General features: G+C 43.1%; 5 protein-coding genes across 5 annotated transcripts; 3 read left to right on the forward strand and 2 right to left on the reverse strand.

Annotated features, from left to right (window-relative positions):
• Positions 1 to 2,432: 2,432 nt before the first annotated feature.
• On the forward strand, positions 2,433 to 6,035 carry Bfra_009824 (putative copper-transporting atpase 1 protein; the record flags this gene model as incomplete). Its single annotated transcript, XM_037340161.1, has 1 exon — positions 2,433 to 6,035. One exon carries the CDS (start codon positions 2,433 to 2,435, stop codon positions 6,033 to 6,035), a length of 3,603 nt encoding a protein of 1,200 aa, XP_037189384.1.
• Positions 6,036 to 7,309: 1,274 nt separating this feature from the next.
• Bfra_009825 (putative trna (uridine-2 -o-)-methyltransferase trm7 protein) lies at positions 7,310 to 8,573 on the reverse strand (the record flags this gene model as incomplete). Its single annotated transcript, XM_037340162.1, has 2 exons — positions 7,310 to 8,397; positions 8,501 to 8,573. The coding sequence occupies 2 exons, from the start codon at positions 8,571 to 8,573 to the stop codon at positions 7,310 to 7,312; spliced, it is 1,161 nt and encodes a 386-aa protein (XP_037189385.1).
• A 235-nt stretch (positions 8,574 to 8,808) lies between these two features.
• Bfra_009826 (putative atp-dependent rna helicase mak5 protein) lies at positions 8,809 to 11,249 on the forward strand (the record flags this gene model as incomplete). Its single annotated transcript, XM_037340163.1, has 3 exons — positions 8,809 to 9,057; positions 9,106 to 10,326; positions 10,377 to 11,249. 3 exons carry the CDS (start codon positions 8,809 to 8,811, stop codon positions 11,247 to 11,249), a joined length of 2,343 nt encoding a protein of 780 aa, XP_037189386.1.
• A 1,116-nt stretch (positions 11,250 to 12,365) lies between these two features.
• On the reverse strand, positions 12,366 to 16,458 carry Bfra_009827 (putative inositol hexakisphosphate kinase protein; the record flags this gene model as incomplete). The annotated part of the gene is made up of 2 exons (XM_037340164.1): positions 12,366 to 14,310; positions 14,444 to 16,458. The coding sequence occupies 2 exons, from the start codon at positions 16,456 to 16,458 to the stop codon at positions 12,366 to 12,368; spliced, it is 3,960 nt and encodes a 1,319-aa protein (XP_037189387.1).
• An 822-nt stretch (positions 16,459 to 17,280) lies between these two features.
• On the forward strand, positions 17,281 to 17,529 carry Bfra_009828 (uncharacterized protein; the record flags this gene model as incomplete). The annotated part of the gene is made up of 1 exon (XM_037340165.1): positions 17,281 to 17,529. The coding sequence occupies one exon, from the start codon at positions 17,281 to 17,283 to the stop codon at positions 17,527 to 17,529; it is 249 nt and encodes an 82-aa protein (XP_037189388.1).
• Positions 17,530 to 17,548: the final 19 nt, after the last annotated feature.

Below are 17,548 nucleotides of genomic sequence, written 5' to 3' on the forward strand. Positions count from 1 at the left end.
ACTCCTTTATGGTGATCTGATACAGAAAATAGGTTCTATAGAAAGAGGTCCTGGCTTTGATTCATACAATATAAAGTTCAGCAATTCGGATTTCACTCGTCATCAACCTTCAAATCACTTGCTAATATTAACCCTGAAGAGTGAAGATGTACTTGAATAAGACGATGAACCACCTCTTCAACTCTTCAAATTAGATACCTCTATTGTTGACTCTTAGATTTATCTTTCCTCGGTAGACACTCCTCTCTCTTAAACTCTTCAATATGTACCTACAATAGTATGTACGATTCGTTGGATTTTTGTGTCAGTCTATAAGGCTTGATAGGCTCTAGCAATGAAGATTTACAATGTACATAGAATTGATAACGGGTTAGAAATGTGAATGCCGTAGTTGATAGTCCTGCAATAAATCATGATGTAGGATGAGATTGGAATCGAACTCTAAGGAGACATAGTATATGTAATTTTGCAAAGTGGTACGAAAGATGAAAATAACTTCAAATTGAAATCGAAAAGTTTATAGGAGTCAGGAAGTAAAAAAGTCTGAACAGCTTCAGTTTGAACTTGATATTACTTGTTACATATGAGAGATGGAGACGATATTAGAGATAAATATAGAAAATACTACTTTGATGGATTGATTTATAATTTAGATTCATGGTATGAATGATTTTATACACCTTCTACACCTATAGAATCGATTCCTTTATCGTTTATACATGAATATCAGATAATTGAGAGATTCTTGATAGATTTATAAGTATTTGGTATTGAATCTTAAGTCTTTAAGTAATGATGTGACTGTTAGCTTGAGAAGAGTACGTACAGGTGACGTAGCACCTACGATGATAGATTCTAATCGACAATGTGGTATTCTGTCTAAGAAGCTAGCCATGTACAGAAACAGGTAGTGTTTCGGAGCATAGCAGAAGAAACTTATACGTCGGATTTTACGAAACTTTTGTATGGCGTAATGTATTAATTATTTGTATTTTCAAAGCCCAGGAATCTATTTGTATGTAATTATGTGATATCTTTTATGAACTCAAATATATTATATAAAGAATTAAAAAATAAGGGAACAAACAATTTCGAATCATTATACGCTCCGAAACATAGGCGAGATCCCTCGCCCCCAATCTTTATATGCTTGAGGCTAGCCCTCTCGCTTAGTATACTACAGTAGCATAATGGCTTAAGACCACTCACCTTCGTTCATACAGTGACGGCACAACTTGAAGACTGTTGAGACTTTATCACGTGACCATAGGACCTGAAAATCACTACATGATTTGAATGATTGAATAATAAGTTTTCAGATAAGCATTTTTTTCCCATCGAAATCAGCCATGTATGGCCTGAATGTTCACAAGGCCTGATAGTTCCCAGGAATTTACCCCTCTCCCGAGTCATGGTTCGAGATCTCCGATTCGAAACCGGATTAGACCTTTCCAAACATTTCTTTTTTGCACGATTTTGTTCTATGTTGATAAAGCTTTTGACAGAGGAAGAAAGGAACAAGAAAGCTCTTGCTTGCTCTTCCCTTTTTTAGTTGATTGCTCTTTTTGAGGCCCTATCCGTGGGAAGAAATCACGCGGAGGTTTATTTAACTAATCATTTCTATAACATCTTTTATAATTCGATTAAACCCTTTAAATACTACATGGAATGCAACCTTTAGATTTTATTTAAACAACAAAAGGCTGAAATCTCTCATAGTAGTAATAATCTATTTGGATTTGTTTAAATCATTTGCAATTGAATTTTCTCAATTAATTCGAAAGATATCAGTTGGGATTTGAATGTGCACGGTCTCATGGGACATTTACGACGTCAACCTTTAAAGTTGGAGTATTCAGAATCTGAATTTATATTGAATCTTATCTCATTCACGCGCTGAGTTTGACTTTATCAAGCATTGAAATATCAGGTAGAACATATTTTGATGGAATCTTCAGTGAAATCTTGTTTTAAAAAGCTTTAACGAAAACATCCCATTCATAACTAACGTGATTAGTCATTTGGCAGATGTTGCCTGCGGATTCGTTTCTCTCTCTTGATTACCTATAAACTATATTCTATTGTTGATATTCCTTTCTATACATATCATATGCTCGACTTTATCAATAGATGGGTTAAATCCCATAATTTGGAGTCACAGGCCCTCTTGTAATACAGTAAGCACCTTGGGACATTCCTCCAAGGTAATAAATGACCTGTCATCCCTTTGCCCTTTGCGCGCTTTGTGCTGTTTTGAGAGTTTTTTGCGGTTTGCGCTTTTTGTGCGGATGCTCGCCACCTTGACAACAGTCATACAAACTTGCTATACAACCCCGTTGAATATCTAGTTCCTTCGAATTTGGAATAAAGTTTCTACAAATTTGACTTTTAGTAGAAGTTGCTTTCCACAAAATTTATAAGGTTAAGTAAGTATGGCTTTAAAAGAAGACACGACGTCCACGACCTGTCCGACAACAAAAAACAACATTATCAGTTCTGGCGAGAAGATGGAGAACATCTCGACTCACAATTCTGTATTAATCACAACATCTTATCTATTATCAAATCTTCATTGTCCCTCCTGTGTTTCAAACATTCAAAAGTCCCTTTACGCATTAAGTCCTCGGCCAAAAGATGTTACTCCTTCTCTCATGTCTTCATGGGTGACTGTCCAACACGATAACAGTCTATCAACTAAAGTTATTCGGAAGGCGTTGCAATCTGCTGGGTTCGAAGTGTGCGATGTTACGTCTGAGGAGCACGGTAGTCTTGCAAGATCGCATATACAACATGACACCGATACAGGTTACCTAGACCAAGTGCTTCAAAAGTGGTCAGCTACCAGAAGACCCCGAAGACAATTTTCATCGTCATACTTTGATTCGAACTATGACCGGCACTTGGAGAATTGTGAAATTTGTCGCCAGGACGCTACCACGGGAGCGAATCAACAAAATGTTTCAAAGGATTTGGGACAATCAGGTATACTTTCAGAGCCGCCATATAACAATACAAGTGATGGTAGGAACGATGGTACTACAGAAAGTTCCGGCAAGAGAATGGAACCTTTGGTAGTCGTTGATACCATCGATTCAATTCCTCAGACATTTCGAGCATCGTTGGCTATTGGCGGTATGACATGTGCCGCTTGCGCCAACAATATCGTGCTAGGACTAAAGAAGAAGTCCTGGGTGAGGGATGTCGTTGTCAATCTCATCTCGAATAGCGCCACAGTTGACTTCGCCGACGAGAAATATACATGCCAAATAGTTGAAGAGATAGAGGATCTTGGCTACGATGCAGCCTTGGACAGTGTTATCGATTTGAAACCGGAGCCTCAAATAAAAAAAGTGACGAGAACGGTTGAGATTATGGTAAATGGCATGTATTGTGGCCACTGCCCTCCTCGAATTAACAACAGTCTGATCAGTTTTGGCGATCGCATTACCATAGAGAGAGCCTTGAGTTTAGAGAACCCAATACTCAAAATAACCTACACCCCATCGGCACCTACTTTCACAATTAGGCAGATTCTTTCCAAAATCTCCAACGTCGAAGAAGGATTCGTACCAACAATATATCATCCGCCAACTATCGAAGAGCGATCTCAAATAATCCACAAAAGGGAGCAACAAAGAATATTACTTCGAGTTATCGTCACTCTCATCATTGCCATACCTACCCTCCTTATCGGTATCATCTTCATGAGTTTGGTGCCGCCATCCAATAAAACCAGGCAGTATTTTATGCAACCACTTAGAGCCGGCGTTGATCGTGCGCAATGGTCTCTTCTCGTCATGGCTACGCCGGTATATTTCCTTTGTGCCGATGTCTTCCATAGAAGAGCTCTGAAGGAAATACGCTCGTTATGGAGACCTGGCAGCACGACACCAATTCTTCAAAGATTCTATCGTTTCGGAAGCATGAATATGCTCATGTCACTAGGTACTACGATTGCCTACGTATCATCTGTGGCTCAATTAATCGCCGCTGCAATCCATCCGACTGCTATGGTGGATGACAGCTCCTTCTATTTCGATTCAGTTGTCTTCTTGACTTTATTTTTACTCGTTGGCCGTCTTATTGAAGCTTATAGCAAGTCAAGAACTGATGACGCTGTGACTATGTTGGGGAAGCTGCGACCTACAGAAGCCCTTTTGATTGTCCCTACTTCATCATACGAACAGGACGGGGATTTCATTGTTCCATACTCTGACGAACATTCAGGAACCTCCTCAGGTGAACAAAGCTCTATCAGAAGCGTCAACGTTGATTTGCTCGAGTTTGGTGATACTATCAAGGTCTTACATGGTGGCTCTCCAGCATGTGACGGCACAGTTATCAAGGGCGAGACTAAATTCGACGAATCGAGTTTGACCGGAGAGGCAAAGTTGGTCAAGAAAAGTGCGGGAGATGAAGTGTTTTCTGGAACAGTCAATAAGGAATCCCCAGTAACAGTCAAGATTACTGGAGTCGCCGGATCTTCAATGCTCGATCAAATTGTCATGGCAGTTCGTGAAGGACAAACTAAAAGAGCACCCATGGAACGAATTGCTGATACTCTAACCGGTTACTTTGTACCTGTCATTACCCTCATTGCCATTCTCACTTTCATTGTATGGCTATCTCTCGGACTTTCAGGAGTCTTACCAGACGATTATCGTGGTTCTAGTGGTTGGGCTGTTTGGTCTCTTCAATTCGCTATAGCTGTTTTTGTTGTTGCATGCCCTTGTGGTCTAGCATTAGCCGCTCCCACTGCACTTTTCGTTGGTGGTGGTCTTGCAGCACATCATGGCATTCTAGTAAAGGGTGGTGGCGAGGCATTTGAGAAAGCTAGTATGCTCGATTGCGTGGTATTTGATAAAACAGGTACCTTGACTCTAGGAGGCGAGCCAACTGTCACAAACTTTGAATTTGTCTCAGACAACGAAAACAATCTGGTTGTCTCAAGCGGCCAGAGTAGCTCAAACATTCAGATTGTTCAAGGGGATGAGAATGTCCCAAACAACGACATTATCTCAGGAAATCTGATTGTCCCAACGAACGACAAAGAACAAGATCTTTTAAATTTGATCAAGGCAGCCGAAGAAAATAGTAGCCACACCGTGGCTAAAGCCATTGTCTCATTCTGCGCCAACAATTCAAAACCTTCTCTCAAAGCATTCACAGACATCGAAGAAATGCCGGGATATGGAATGAGAGCTAGTTTTCGTAGCGGGAAAATGCTAATTGGGAACGAATCGCTGATGACGCGATATAACGTCAAAATAGCCCCTATTCAACAATCTCGCTTCGATATATGGAAACAGCAAGGCAAATCAGTGGCGCTAGTCGCTTGTTCTACTATTGATGGGCCATACAAACTTACAGCCGTGTTTGCAATCTCTGATCCTATTCGTCCAGAAGCTATTTCTATCATTTCAGCCCTGAAAGCGCGTGGTACGGCTGTCTGGATGCTTTCAGGTGATAATCAAACTACGGCAAATGCTATTGGTCAACAAGTTGGAATTGCTCCTGAGAACATTATAGCTGGAGTTCTACCCTCAGAAAAAGCAAACCAGATCTCCTATCTTCAAAAGTCTCTCCCTTCCAAACGGTCTAAGAGCAATTCATCTCCCAAAAGAGCCCTCGTAGCAATGGTCGGCGACGGCATCAACGATTCTCCTGCTCTAACCACTGCCGATGTAGGAATAGCTATAGGCTCCGGTTCCGATATTGCTATTTCCTCAGCCGAATTCGTACTAGTTTCTAGCAATCTCCATTCCCTAATTACGTTATTGGATTTGAGTAAAATGGTATTTCAAAGGATCAAATTTAACTTTGGTTGGGCTCTGATTTATAATTTGGTAGCGCTACCGGTGGCAGCAGGAATATTCTATCCAATTGTTACGGGGGGAGGAAAGCACGTTAGGTTGGATCCAGTCTGGGCAAGTTTGGCAATGGCAATGAGTAGTATTAGTGTGGTTTTGAGCAGTTTGGCGCTGAGGAGTAGAGTACCGGGATTGGGGTTCAAGGCTAGGAAGATGGAGGGGTGATTTTATAAGTTTGTGGCCCTCAGTTGTGAGTAGAACAATGGGAAGCGTAGATATTTCATGACATACTACATGCACCCTTTTGTAGTGAATACACATCAGGTGATAAAAATCTATTGTGAAGGTCTATGTAAGATCTGGAAAGCTTCATTCTAATTTACGATATAAACAGAAATTAGCCACACTAACCATAACAAGTCAAACATCCCTCGTGGCGCAATTGGCTAGCGCGTTCGACTGTTACTTGAAGCAATTCAAATAAATAAATCGAGAGGTTCGTGGTTCGACCCCACGCGAGGGAGTTCAATCTTTTACTTATATTTTTGCCCTGTTGTGGTGTTTTCAATCATCATCTGTTTGCTTCGAGGAGCAGGTTTTGGGAGGGGAAACTTTGAGCAACGACAGAAGTGTTGGCCCGTGCACCGGCATTGGAACAAGCCAGCTCGATGTCTTCTTCGCATCTTCATTTCCCTTGCTTCCCTTTTGCCCTTCTGTGAAAAGAGATGTGGATGTAGTGGGGTAATGCCAAAGCCTTGTGGAGTTATGTCTTCTTCAAAGTGGATCTGATTGGATAAGAAAAAGCTCCAAGGTGGGTGCTTTATAAAACTTTTTTTGACATGCATGAAAATTTCGTTTTAGTTGGAGCTCCATGGGCTTCTTCTCCCATATCAAATTTTGAGTAAGAAGGGAATGTTTTGAATTTCTTTCTTCCTGAACATAATGCCAAGTAAGCCAAGCGTCAGTAAAGAAGCTGCTTGAGAATGTCCAAAAAATTCAAAAGGTATATTGATGAGAGTGGGATTCGAACCCACGCCTATTACTAGACCAGGAGATTGTAAACAACCGTTTGTTAAGAGTTAATCACCTTAACCTGGCGCCTTAGACCAACTCGGCCATCTCACCTACTTGTTGAAGATTCTGCTTGTGGTTTCTATATATGAAGCTGTTTTCAAGCGGGGCAAAAGGATTAGAGGAAGCACTTTCTTCTCCACTTCATACTCGATGAGTGACCCGCTATACATCTGATCTCAAAATAGGTAAATTCTTCCTTGCTCTTGACTCATAGAGCGCAAGGTGTGTGTCTTCACAGCAAGAAAGGCAATATAGTGGTAGGGATTTGGTAGTGATTTCTCAATTCATTTGTTCATACAGGAAGACCTTGTCCCCTGGAACGTCCTTCCCTTTAGATTGACAAAGCCCATCTGCTATTCAAAATCAATGTACCCCCACCGTAACGCCTCGCTATTCCTCCCTATACCTTTGCGATATTATGATTCCTATTCTGCCTTTCCCGTTGTAGTTTTTCCATATGCTCCACCTGCCGCTTTCCTCATTTCAAGAGCTCTCTTGTATGGAGGTGCTGTTGGAGGCTGTACAGGATCAAGTGTAATACGATCCTTTGGTAAATGATATGAAGCATCAGCATCATAACCAGATAAATCTCCACATGCCAGAAATGGAGCTATCCATCTTCCTGATTTTCTGGCTTTAGCTTCATCATTAGGAAGTTTAACTTCCCATACTCCATCTTCTCTTCGTGTGGTTGTCTTGACTTGATTTTCTGATGGTTTGTCGTCATCGATATTTTGTGAATCAACAGGTGAAACTGTTGGCTCTTGACTGACAGCTGTATCGACCATTTTGGCCAATCTATCTCCAACACCCATAGGATCTTCCATGCTAGCTTTGAACCCTTCTGGGGGTTGGAAATTCAAGCAGACAATGAAAGCTTCTACACTGCTTGCACGACTTGACCTTGGTTTTGCAACGACCACCCTTTCGAAGAAGATTTTCAATTGTGCAAATAGAAGATCAACATTTCTTCCTCTGAAGATCTTTGCAACAAACTTTCCACCTGGGCGAAGGACACAAAGTGCAAGATTTAAAGCAGCAAAAAGTAGTTGCGATTGAACGTAAATGTCCAGATCATGAAGGCCTGTAACATCAGGAGCACCATCACTAATAACGAGATCCACGGGATTGGAAGCTTGCTGAGACAAGGATTTCGGATCATAAGAAGAATCGAGAGCACTTAGAAGTAATGGAACGGTTGCAGGATGTGTAATATCTGCTCGAAGTGTTATGATTCCTTGTAAAGGGCTCATGGGTTGTAAATCAATAGCCACAATTTTTACATCTTTCTTAGGTTTCAATTCGGTCTCGTTTGGTGATGGCTGCCTCTCTTCTGTTGAAGAGGGGAGGTTGATTTCAAGTATGTTTTGTCGCATTCTAGCCTCCTTGTCTTCCCATGCTGCCCGACCGAATTTCTCTCCTTTGATCAAGACTCGGGATAGGACTTGAGACCAACTTCCAGGGGCAGCGCAAAGGTCTACGACACGAGTAACATCGGAGAAGAGGTCGAATTCTAATATTAAGTTAGTCAAGGTACTTTGCGCAATGCAACACTGCACAGAGTAATTATGTAGTGGGGTTAATGCCTTCATCGAGTTGTAATAATTTGAAAGCACTTCGAGCTCTCCATCCTTGTTCTTTTGCGAGCCTGTAATACGCATCGCGCTTATCCTTTGAGGATTTTCCCATCTTGGAAACGGAACGATTAATGAATGAACAAAGTTGTGGAGAAGAACTGAAGTTATCGATGAATGAATGATTTTTACGACAAGGCTGAACTACTAATCTAGCGCGGGGCTGAAAGGCTAGATCGACAAGGGTCTTTAGGAAAAAAAGTTATTGATATGCTTTTCTGAGAGAAACAAGTTGATTTGATACAACGAGAAAATTCAAGAATATCGACCTCGAGAATTTTCCATACAACATGGATACTAAACAGAAGAAGCGCTCTCATTCAGAGACCAATGGCTCACAGAAAGCCCCAAAACGTCAAAAGATCCAGAAACAATCCAAGAAACAAAAGAAAGATGCGCCAAAGAAACAAGTTGCGGTAGATTCTTTGCCATGGAATGAAGTAACAATGCCAGATATGTTTGAAGATGCCGAGGGTTTCTATGGATTAGAAGAGGTGGATGATGTTGAGATAGTACGGGATGGAGATGTTGTCAAATTTGTATGTATTTCCTAGGAGGAGGTATGGAGGGATGCTCATTTCTCTTAGGTATCTTCCAAAATACAGCCTAAAAAGGACGACGACGAGGAATTCGAAGGCTTTGGAGACGACAACGAGGATGATAAAACTATAGATACGGATAAAACCAGCGAAGTGAAGCCAATTCTGAAACCGACCGAAGAGAGCATGGGAAATGAAAATCCAGAAGGACAGAAAGAGAATTCAGAAAAAAAGCCAAAGCCCGAGAAGAAACAGAAGAAGGACAAGCCAGATACGAAGGACCAGGAGGAGAAATTACCAAGTAAGAAGGATAAGAAGCAGAAAAAAGAGAAAGCGCAACAACAGCCAATCGACAAAGATGCCGGTCTCAAACAAGATACTCTGAAGAATGTTTTCGAAGCACTCGAAGAAGATGCTGCAAAAGAAGTGGATGTTTCAAGCTGGGAAGAGCTAGATCTTTCATCAAATACTTTATCCGCATTATCTAAAATGGGCTTCTCGAAGCCAACTCCAATTCAATCAGAGGCTATACCAGAAGTACTAGCTGGACATGATGTTGTCGGAAAGGCATCTACTGGTTCTGGAAAAACATTGGCTTTTGGAATACCAATAGTGGAAAAGTGGCTTGAGACCTATGGAGAACTCGATGAGGACGAGCTCAAGAAGAACACAAGACCGCCAACCGCATTGATTCTTTCGCCAACAAGAGAATTGGCACATCAATTGACTGAACATATTACAGCTTTATGTAAGGGTATGCCCACAAGTCCATGGGTAGCTGCTGTCACTGGAGGTCTTTCCGTTCAAAAACAACAACGTCAATTAGCCAAGGCCGATATCATAATCGGTACACCTGGTCGTCTCTGGGAAGTTATAAGCTCTAGCAATGAATTATCAGCCAGCTTGAAACAGGTTAGATTTTTGGTTATTGATGAAGCAGATAGACTTTTGACCGATGGTCACTTCAAAGAAGCAGAGGAGATTTTAAATGCTTTGGATCGTACACACGGTGATGAAGACGACGAAGAGGAAGAAACATTGCCACCCAGACAGACTTTGGTTTTCTCAGCCACTTTTCATAAGGGTTTACAACAAAAGCTTGCAGGAAAGGGCAAGCAATCTTTCAAGGATGAAAGTCAATCTATGGAGTATCTTTTGAAGAAGCTCAATTTCAGAGAAGATAAGCCCAAATTTGTTGACGTTAACCCAATCTCGCAAATGGCAGCCAATCTGAAAGAGGGTATGGTAGAATGTGGCGGAGAAGAAAAGGTAACATTTCATAACCCACAATTCACATGCACACTACTAACAACCCACAGGATCTCTACCTCTATTCTCTCCTCCTACACCACCCCAACCAGCGAACCCTCATCTTCACCAACTCCATCCACTCAGTTCGCCGCCTAACCCCCATGCTCCAAACCCTCAATATCCCCGCTCACTCCCTGCACTCCCAAATGATCCAAAAAGCCCGCATGCGCTCCATCGAAAAGTTCTCCCGCACAAACAACACCGGTTCCGTCCTCGTCGCCACCGACGTCGCAGCACGTGGTCTCGACATTGGCGGCGTCCAACTAGTCATCCATTACCATCTCCCCCGCACCGCAGACATGTACGTACACCGATCCGGTCGTACCGCCCGTGCCGCCGCCTCCGGATCCAGCATCCTCCTCTGCGGCCCCGAAGAAGTCGTCGGTACCCGCAGATTGGTCGCGAAAGTCCATGCCCGCAATGCGCTCAATGGAGAAGGAAAGAAATCGAAGTTCTACATTCGTAGTTTGGATATCGATCGCAGAGTCGTCGCGAGACTTAAACCGCGCGTGACGCTCGCGAAGAAAATCGCAGATAGTGCATTAGCGAAGGAAAAGAAAGGTCACGATGATGATTGGGTTAAGAACGCAGCGGAAGAATTAGGCGTCGAGTATGACGAGGAGGAATTTGAAGCGTTGGGCGGAGGGAGAAAGGGCAGGGGAACGGGAAGGCGATTGAAGGAGAAGGAAGCGAGAGGGATGAGTAAAGCGGAAGTGGGAGCGCTGAGAGCGGAATTGAGAGCGCTGTTGGCGCAGAGAGTTAATGTGGGGGTCAGCGAGAGGTATCTGACGAGTGGCACGGTTAATGTTAATGAGTTGTTGAAGGGGGCGAAGGGTGAGTGGTTGGGAGAGGTGGAGGGCATTGGTATGGAGGATGAGTGATAGATGCGGTTTGGGAGGTGTGGTGGTGTCTACTGTAGTATAGTGCTGTGAAGGAACCTCTTTTTAATAAGGATTGTTAGCAATGAAGAAATATAAATACTACCACACTACATACAGAGCATAATCTAAACTCCTCAGTCCCCACCAACTCACTCACTCACACACTCAGTCCATGTACACAATGATTATTTGAATTATGTATTCCTACAAGCCGACTACCGACTCTGACTAACCAGCTAACTCCTCTCTCATTCACTCCATACACAATGCTACCCCTCATCCACATTATCCATTCACAATCCACTAAACCTCACCCTCACCCACCCCAAATCAACACTCCACACCCCCATTCACACAAAACAGTCAAAAAGAACTGCCTATGCATCATCATCAAAGAAGACCACTAATTACGGCACGTAGGTATAACCACGATATCGATAACCCACACATCTAAAGCCCCTTCCCACTTCTCCCCCATCCAAGTGCGAATTTCTCGCATCTGAATTTATGCACACTACCACTACCCAGCCCCTTCATCACCACCACAATAATCCATTCAACAAAACTGAAAAACAAAAAACAAGAAGAAGAAAAATGCACATAGAAGCAAAGCAATACACCGCCGCACCCCCTACTCCACAATCACCACAAGCGAACCTCCACCCCTTCCATCCATTTCCTTTCCATGAATTCCATTGCATTCCCAACCCCATCCCTCCACCCACAAACCAGAACACAAGCACAAACCCATAAAACCAAAGACTCAATCTCAATCTTAAACCCAAGCCCAAACACCTACCAATATGCAGGGTATGATATGCAGCATTTTCCCATGTCCTGAATCATTACAAAAAAAAAAGCTGGGAATTGCCTATACTCCTAACGAATGCAAACGAGTAAACAAGCGAGTGAAAGCTTGAATCAAAAATCCCGAGCCCTTTATTTCCTTTCCTCATCCCATCCATTCTCCTGATAGAAAGAAAGAACGAACGAAAAAAATTCGATCGGGTATACGACAATGGATGTAATTTAGTTATTGTGATTCCAACAACTACTAGGTATAATCTCTCGGCAACAGACAGATATATTAGTATAATGAGGAAGAACATTGCAAAATTAATAACTCAAATTTGCCTCATCCTCATCATACTCATCCTCCAAATCAATCTGTCTTTGCTCATCATTCCAATCCCTCGTCTTGATACCCATCTTCGCCCTAACATCTCTCTGAATAGCCAAGAAATACTTCCTCAAACTTTTCAATCCCCTAAGGAATCCCAGATCCGGTTGATCAGGATGACGAGGTGGACAATTTCTTCCCGGTGCTAAACAATCTTCTCTGATTGCACAGTTTGCGAAATCTGCCATTTTGAGATCGATTTCTCTTCGTCTGCTTAGAGGCTCAAATGTATTACTATCAGACTCTTCCTCTTCATCCGTTTCTCCATCATAGAACAGGAGTAAACTGGCAGCATAGAAACGGTATCCTGGTAGACTTCTGATCAAAACCTCAAGTGTGGAAAGCTTGTGGATGAGAGTCGGAATATGTCGTAAGATACTTCCATCGTCGACACCATCATACAAGAATCGAGTGAGAGCCTTCTGAAAGTCCGGTCCGGCTTTGAGATCTCTTCCGAAATACTTATCATGGAAAACGTACCCCTGAGTCTTCACATCCCAAACTTGCAGACCACAAACCCTTACACCTAGATCGTGAGATGTTGTCGCCTCACACTTGGTGCGTTGGGATTGCTGTTTCTTCTCCACTGCATCGATACCATATTGACGAGTTCCCATTTTGAGATCCATAATACAAGGTTTTTTCATGCCAGCCGTCAAATCTTCCAAAAGTAAGAAATATTGAATCCGTTGACCTTGCGTCTGGGCTTCCTTGGGATTGACAGGCCGAGGGGGAATTATAAGAGCGCTCGGTGTTATCTTTGGGGTGACTGCTCGTTTAATCATGGTATTAGAATCAGCTGGCGTCAATTTAGGAATGTCATTGACATTTCCAAGCTTAGGTGTCGGCTCTTCCTTCACAGGCGGTTTCATCTTTTGTTCGTCTGTCGGTTCGGGATCCATAGCAAAAACGTCCTCTTCATCGCCCTTGTAGCCAGCATCATCTGCTTCCTCAAAATATTTGAGATTTCCTCGATCATCAGCTACTTCCGTAGGCCTACGGCGAAGCCCACCACTGGAGAAACGTCTCTTTGGTCGTTTAGGAGAATCTTGAGGTCCAGCAATCTCAGGCTCAGGAGCACTAGTGCCAGCCATATGATCGAATTCATCATCTTCTTCTCCATTTTCGACATGGCCGTGTCCGTTCACTTTGGAATCATTGGTCGACACAGGCGGGGCAGGCGTAACAGGTGTCATTGGTGAGAGTCCAGTCTTTTGTTCAGCCGCAGATTTGATAGCTCTTGTGCGCATTGAGTCTTTGGGTTGTTGGCCATCGACCATCTTATTTGATTGAACTTTCAAGCTGGATTCCGAATTGGCATTTCGTAGCGAGGCACCGTTTCGCATTGCTCGGTTTTGCGTTCCTAGCTTCTTATGTCGATGAATGGGGATTGGTTGCTGTAAAAATGCTTCTCCAAAAACTTTGTTTCGGAGTTCCTTGTTGATGGTGGTTGCGCCCCAGCTGACTGCATGCTTGTCTGATAATTTGGGACGAAACGTGAAATCACCGCTGGGTGGTGGTTGACTTTGACTTTGACCTTTTTGCTGGTGAGACTCCTTGGTACTAGGGGCCTCGACGGGGTCAATTAGATGAGGATGGGGCTGTAGAAAGCTTTTTGGTATGATGTGTCTATTGTCGGCAAAATTGACAGTTGCTATAGGAATAGAAGATGTTTTTAGTGACTGGCTGATCATTCTTGTTGGCTCTGGGGTCTTGATAGAGTTTGCCTGCCCATTCGTGCCGGTCGATGTAGCAGCATCATCTTTTATTAGGTGTCCATCAGTACCATTGGATTCGGCGGTGGTATCTTTGTCATCCTTGGGTGGCACTTTTGGTCGCACATGCTTTTTCTCCAAAGTCACATTCAAAACACCAATATATCTAAAGATCAATCAAAATAAGCACATTAGTTCAGGTTGAAACTGGTGCCTGAGGAAGGGCTTGGTGTGTTGTCTTGATGAAGACTCAGTTTCGATGCCAGAAGCGGGGATGAGTCAATAAAATACACACGTACCTTGGAAGAAATTTCATAAGCTGCGGATGTTTCTGCTCGCATATCTCGTAAAACTTGTTTTCACCATTATTTAATTCCTTGCAAACTGCACGGTTTGAGAATCTCCACATGGTAGTGTGACCACCGACTTGATGCTTGTACGGAATTAATTCAACAGAGCCTTTTGATTTTCTAGCTTCGTCTTGGTCTTCGGTAACATGTATCTTGGGTGTCGGCACCCTGAAGCTACGACGACGCCTTGAAGATGTAGGTGTTGCCTCAGGATCATCAGTTAAGCTTGATTCTTCATATGCCGTGGATTCCCCTTCATCGTATGAGTCATGATTTGGGTCATAAGTATCTGTAGGAGTGATATAGCCATTGCTTTCTGCTGCTGGCTCATGCTGCTTAGGAAGACGTGGCGATGGCAGTGGTCGTGGTTTACCTTCTTGACTTTCATAAGTTTTATCTACTTCACAAGATGGGACTCGGTGTTCTTCAAGCCACTGTTGTGGGTCTGAATCTTCTGATTGGACTTGATCATTACCCCCAGCCCTTGCGACAAGGTCTACTCTGTCTCGCGGGCCCTCTCCTCTCCGTTCAGATGTACCATGAGGGGTCTTGTGAGGAACGAATAACGCCGATGAAATCTTCTCCTCGCCGGATTCATCACCGTCATCACGACTCTTAGTCTTTATTAGATTAGTACCATCTTCACTGTCTTCTCGATCTAACTGGGGTTTGCCTAATGAATTATCCTCGCCCGAGTCCGACTTCGACTTCTCAGATTCTGGAGCTGGTATGCTTCCTGAGAAGGAAGATCCCTTCGCATTACCGGGTGTTAGATTGTGATGCTTGCGTATGTCTGCCAGTAGCTGCGAAGGCATTCGTCTTACTTTGTCTGGGCGCAGAGTTTCGATACTGTGAGATGGATCAAAGTAATCGGTCTCGGTAGCCAGTCCCTCGGTAGGATTAGGAGTGGATTCGTAACCTTTGCTGTGGGCGGACGACTTGATAGGCGACTTCGGATCTGGAAAAGGTGATAACGGCTCACTTGCAATGCCTCTTGTATCTATTGTCCCGCCTTCTGGTATGCTACTGATCCTAGCAGAAGAATTTGCATCTTTTGGATGAGCTCTGTTCTTGCTTTCGCGCTTCTTTGTCTTATCCTCTGGCAGGCCTTCTCTGAAAAATCTCAAACTGTGACTTGCTTTTCGACTGCGATTGTTGTGCTCGACTCCCGATAAAGCTTCCGCAATAGCCTTTTCGACCGAACCGCCTTGATCGTCATCCCCTTGTTCGCAGATTGACCAGGCCTTCTCCACAGGTGGACTTGCCCTGGCATCTCTCCATGATCGATAGCTAGCTCGAACTCCATCTACAGGGGGGTTATCTGAAAGTGACCGAACTGGTTCTTGCATGGGTGTTGATGGTCGAGTTATTATGGCAGTATCACCTGGATTGGTGGAGAAAGACCCTTTGGGTAAATTCTGGACTCTCTTCTCCTTTGCTGTTCGTTCCAGAGAGGTTCCTCTTCCTTTAGCGTTTGAAGTTCTGAAGGGGTCCCGGTGACCGGAGAGAGCATGATTGACTTGATCCATATCAAAGATCAATCCTGTGGAGACGAACGGCGTTGCCCCGGCACTGACAGGTCTGTTAGACATGAAGCCGTTTGGATTGAACGTAATCGAAGCTGTAGCAATGACCGCGTCGTTCAAGTCCTCTGCCAAATTCCTAGCTCTCTCATTCTGGTATTGATTGTTCGAGGAAGAAGGGCGTGGCTGTCTTATGCTGGGAAGTGGATTTCGAGGTGTGCGAGGAGTAGGATCGATATTGGTTGCCGCAGATTCTTGACGATGTAAGGATAGAGCTTGAGTTAACAAAGAGGATTGATTTGCACTTGATGAAGTTGGTGGCGCGTTGGCCCTTCCTTGTGCTTCATTTTGATCGCCATGCTGAGAGATCTGTTGACCTTGCTCAGTACTCACCGGAGGGGTGTGTGCGGCATTTCTGGAGTCAGTAGGGGAGTTTGACATGAGGCGCACATTTATCGAATCCAGTGACAGTGTGAGAAAATGATTCGCAGGTATTGAACCTTCTTTTTTTTTTTCAATGGCTGGATTGAGTCTGGGAAGAATGAATTGAAAGCCAAGGATCAATCAGGCAAGGATTTACGATCAGGGAAAATGTATGTTTGATAGAAGAATAAATTCTCTAGGAAACAACAATAGAGATCTCTTGAAGCTAGTAAAAACACGTGGAATTTCTCTTCTTGATATAGAAAATAGGAAATTCTATGGAATTGGATGAATTGGATGGAATTTCAGTGTTTTGTACTTTCTTCTTCTTCTTCTCCTTCTTTCTTTTTCGATTTTCCCTCTTGTGTTCTTTGAACCAATTCAAAAACAACAACAACTGATTTTCCTCTTGTCTTGTTCTTTCCCGATTGTTTGATATATTGTTGGATGAGCTTGATATGTTATCTGTGCAGTGTAGTGTGAAGTAGTGAAGTAGTGTTGTTGGTGGTATTGGTATTGGTATTGGTATTGGTATTGATCAATCAATTGGAAGAAAGAGGAATGGAATGAATAGTAAGGTACAGGTACAGGATGGGTTGGGTTGGGTTGAAAGTTACTAATAAGTGACTAGGTACGGAGTAGTAATAGAACTGAGAAGAGGTTAAAAAAGTGGGCAAGAAGTGGTCACACAGATGAATAGAGAGGGGCTTGAAGCAGGACAGGACAGGACAGGAACAAGAACAACAACAACAACAACAACAAGTGAAGTTAAACTTTTGATTCAAAACAGGAATGAGTGCTTGGTATCTGGATGCTGGCGGTACAAGAAAGTAGAATCAAATGTTTATCATTCTCATGAGAAATGAAACTCTTGAAACCAAACCAACGGTTGAACCCGAGGAACATATTACGAAAAAGTATATCACGCTCAGCTGGGCACGAATTCAAAAACGTAATTTGGGCGTTGAGAGCATGACGAATGAAGTTGAGTTGAATGGTAATGGTAATGGTAATGGTAATAGTAATGGTAATAGTAATGGTTATGGTGACAGCGGTAACAAGAGAAAGAGTGAGTGCGTGAGTGCGTGAGTGCGTGAGTAATGCCACA

This window comes from Botrytis fragariae (assembly GCF_013461495.1).
Source record: "Botrytis fragariae strain BVB16 chromosome Unknown tig00000163, whole genome shotgun sequence".
NCBI classification, from domain to species: domain Eukaryota; kingdom Fungi; phylum Ascomycota; class Leotiomycetes; order Helotiales; family Sclerotiniaceae; genus Botrytis; species Botrytis fragariae.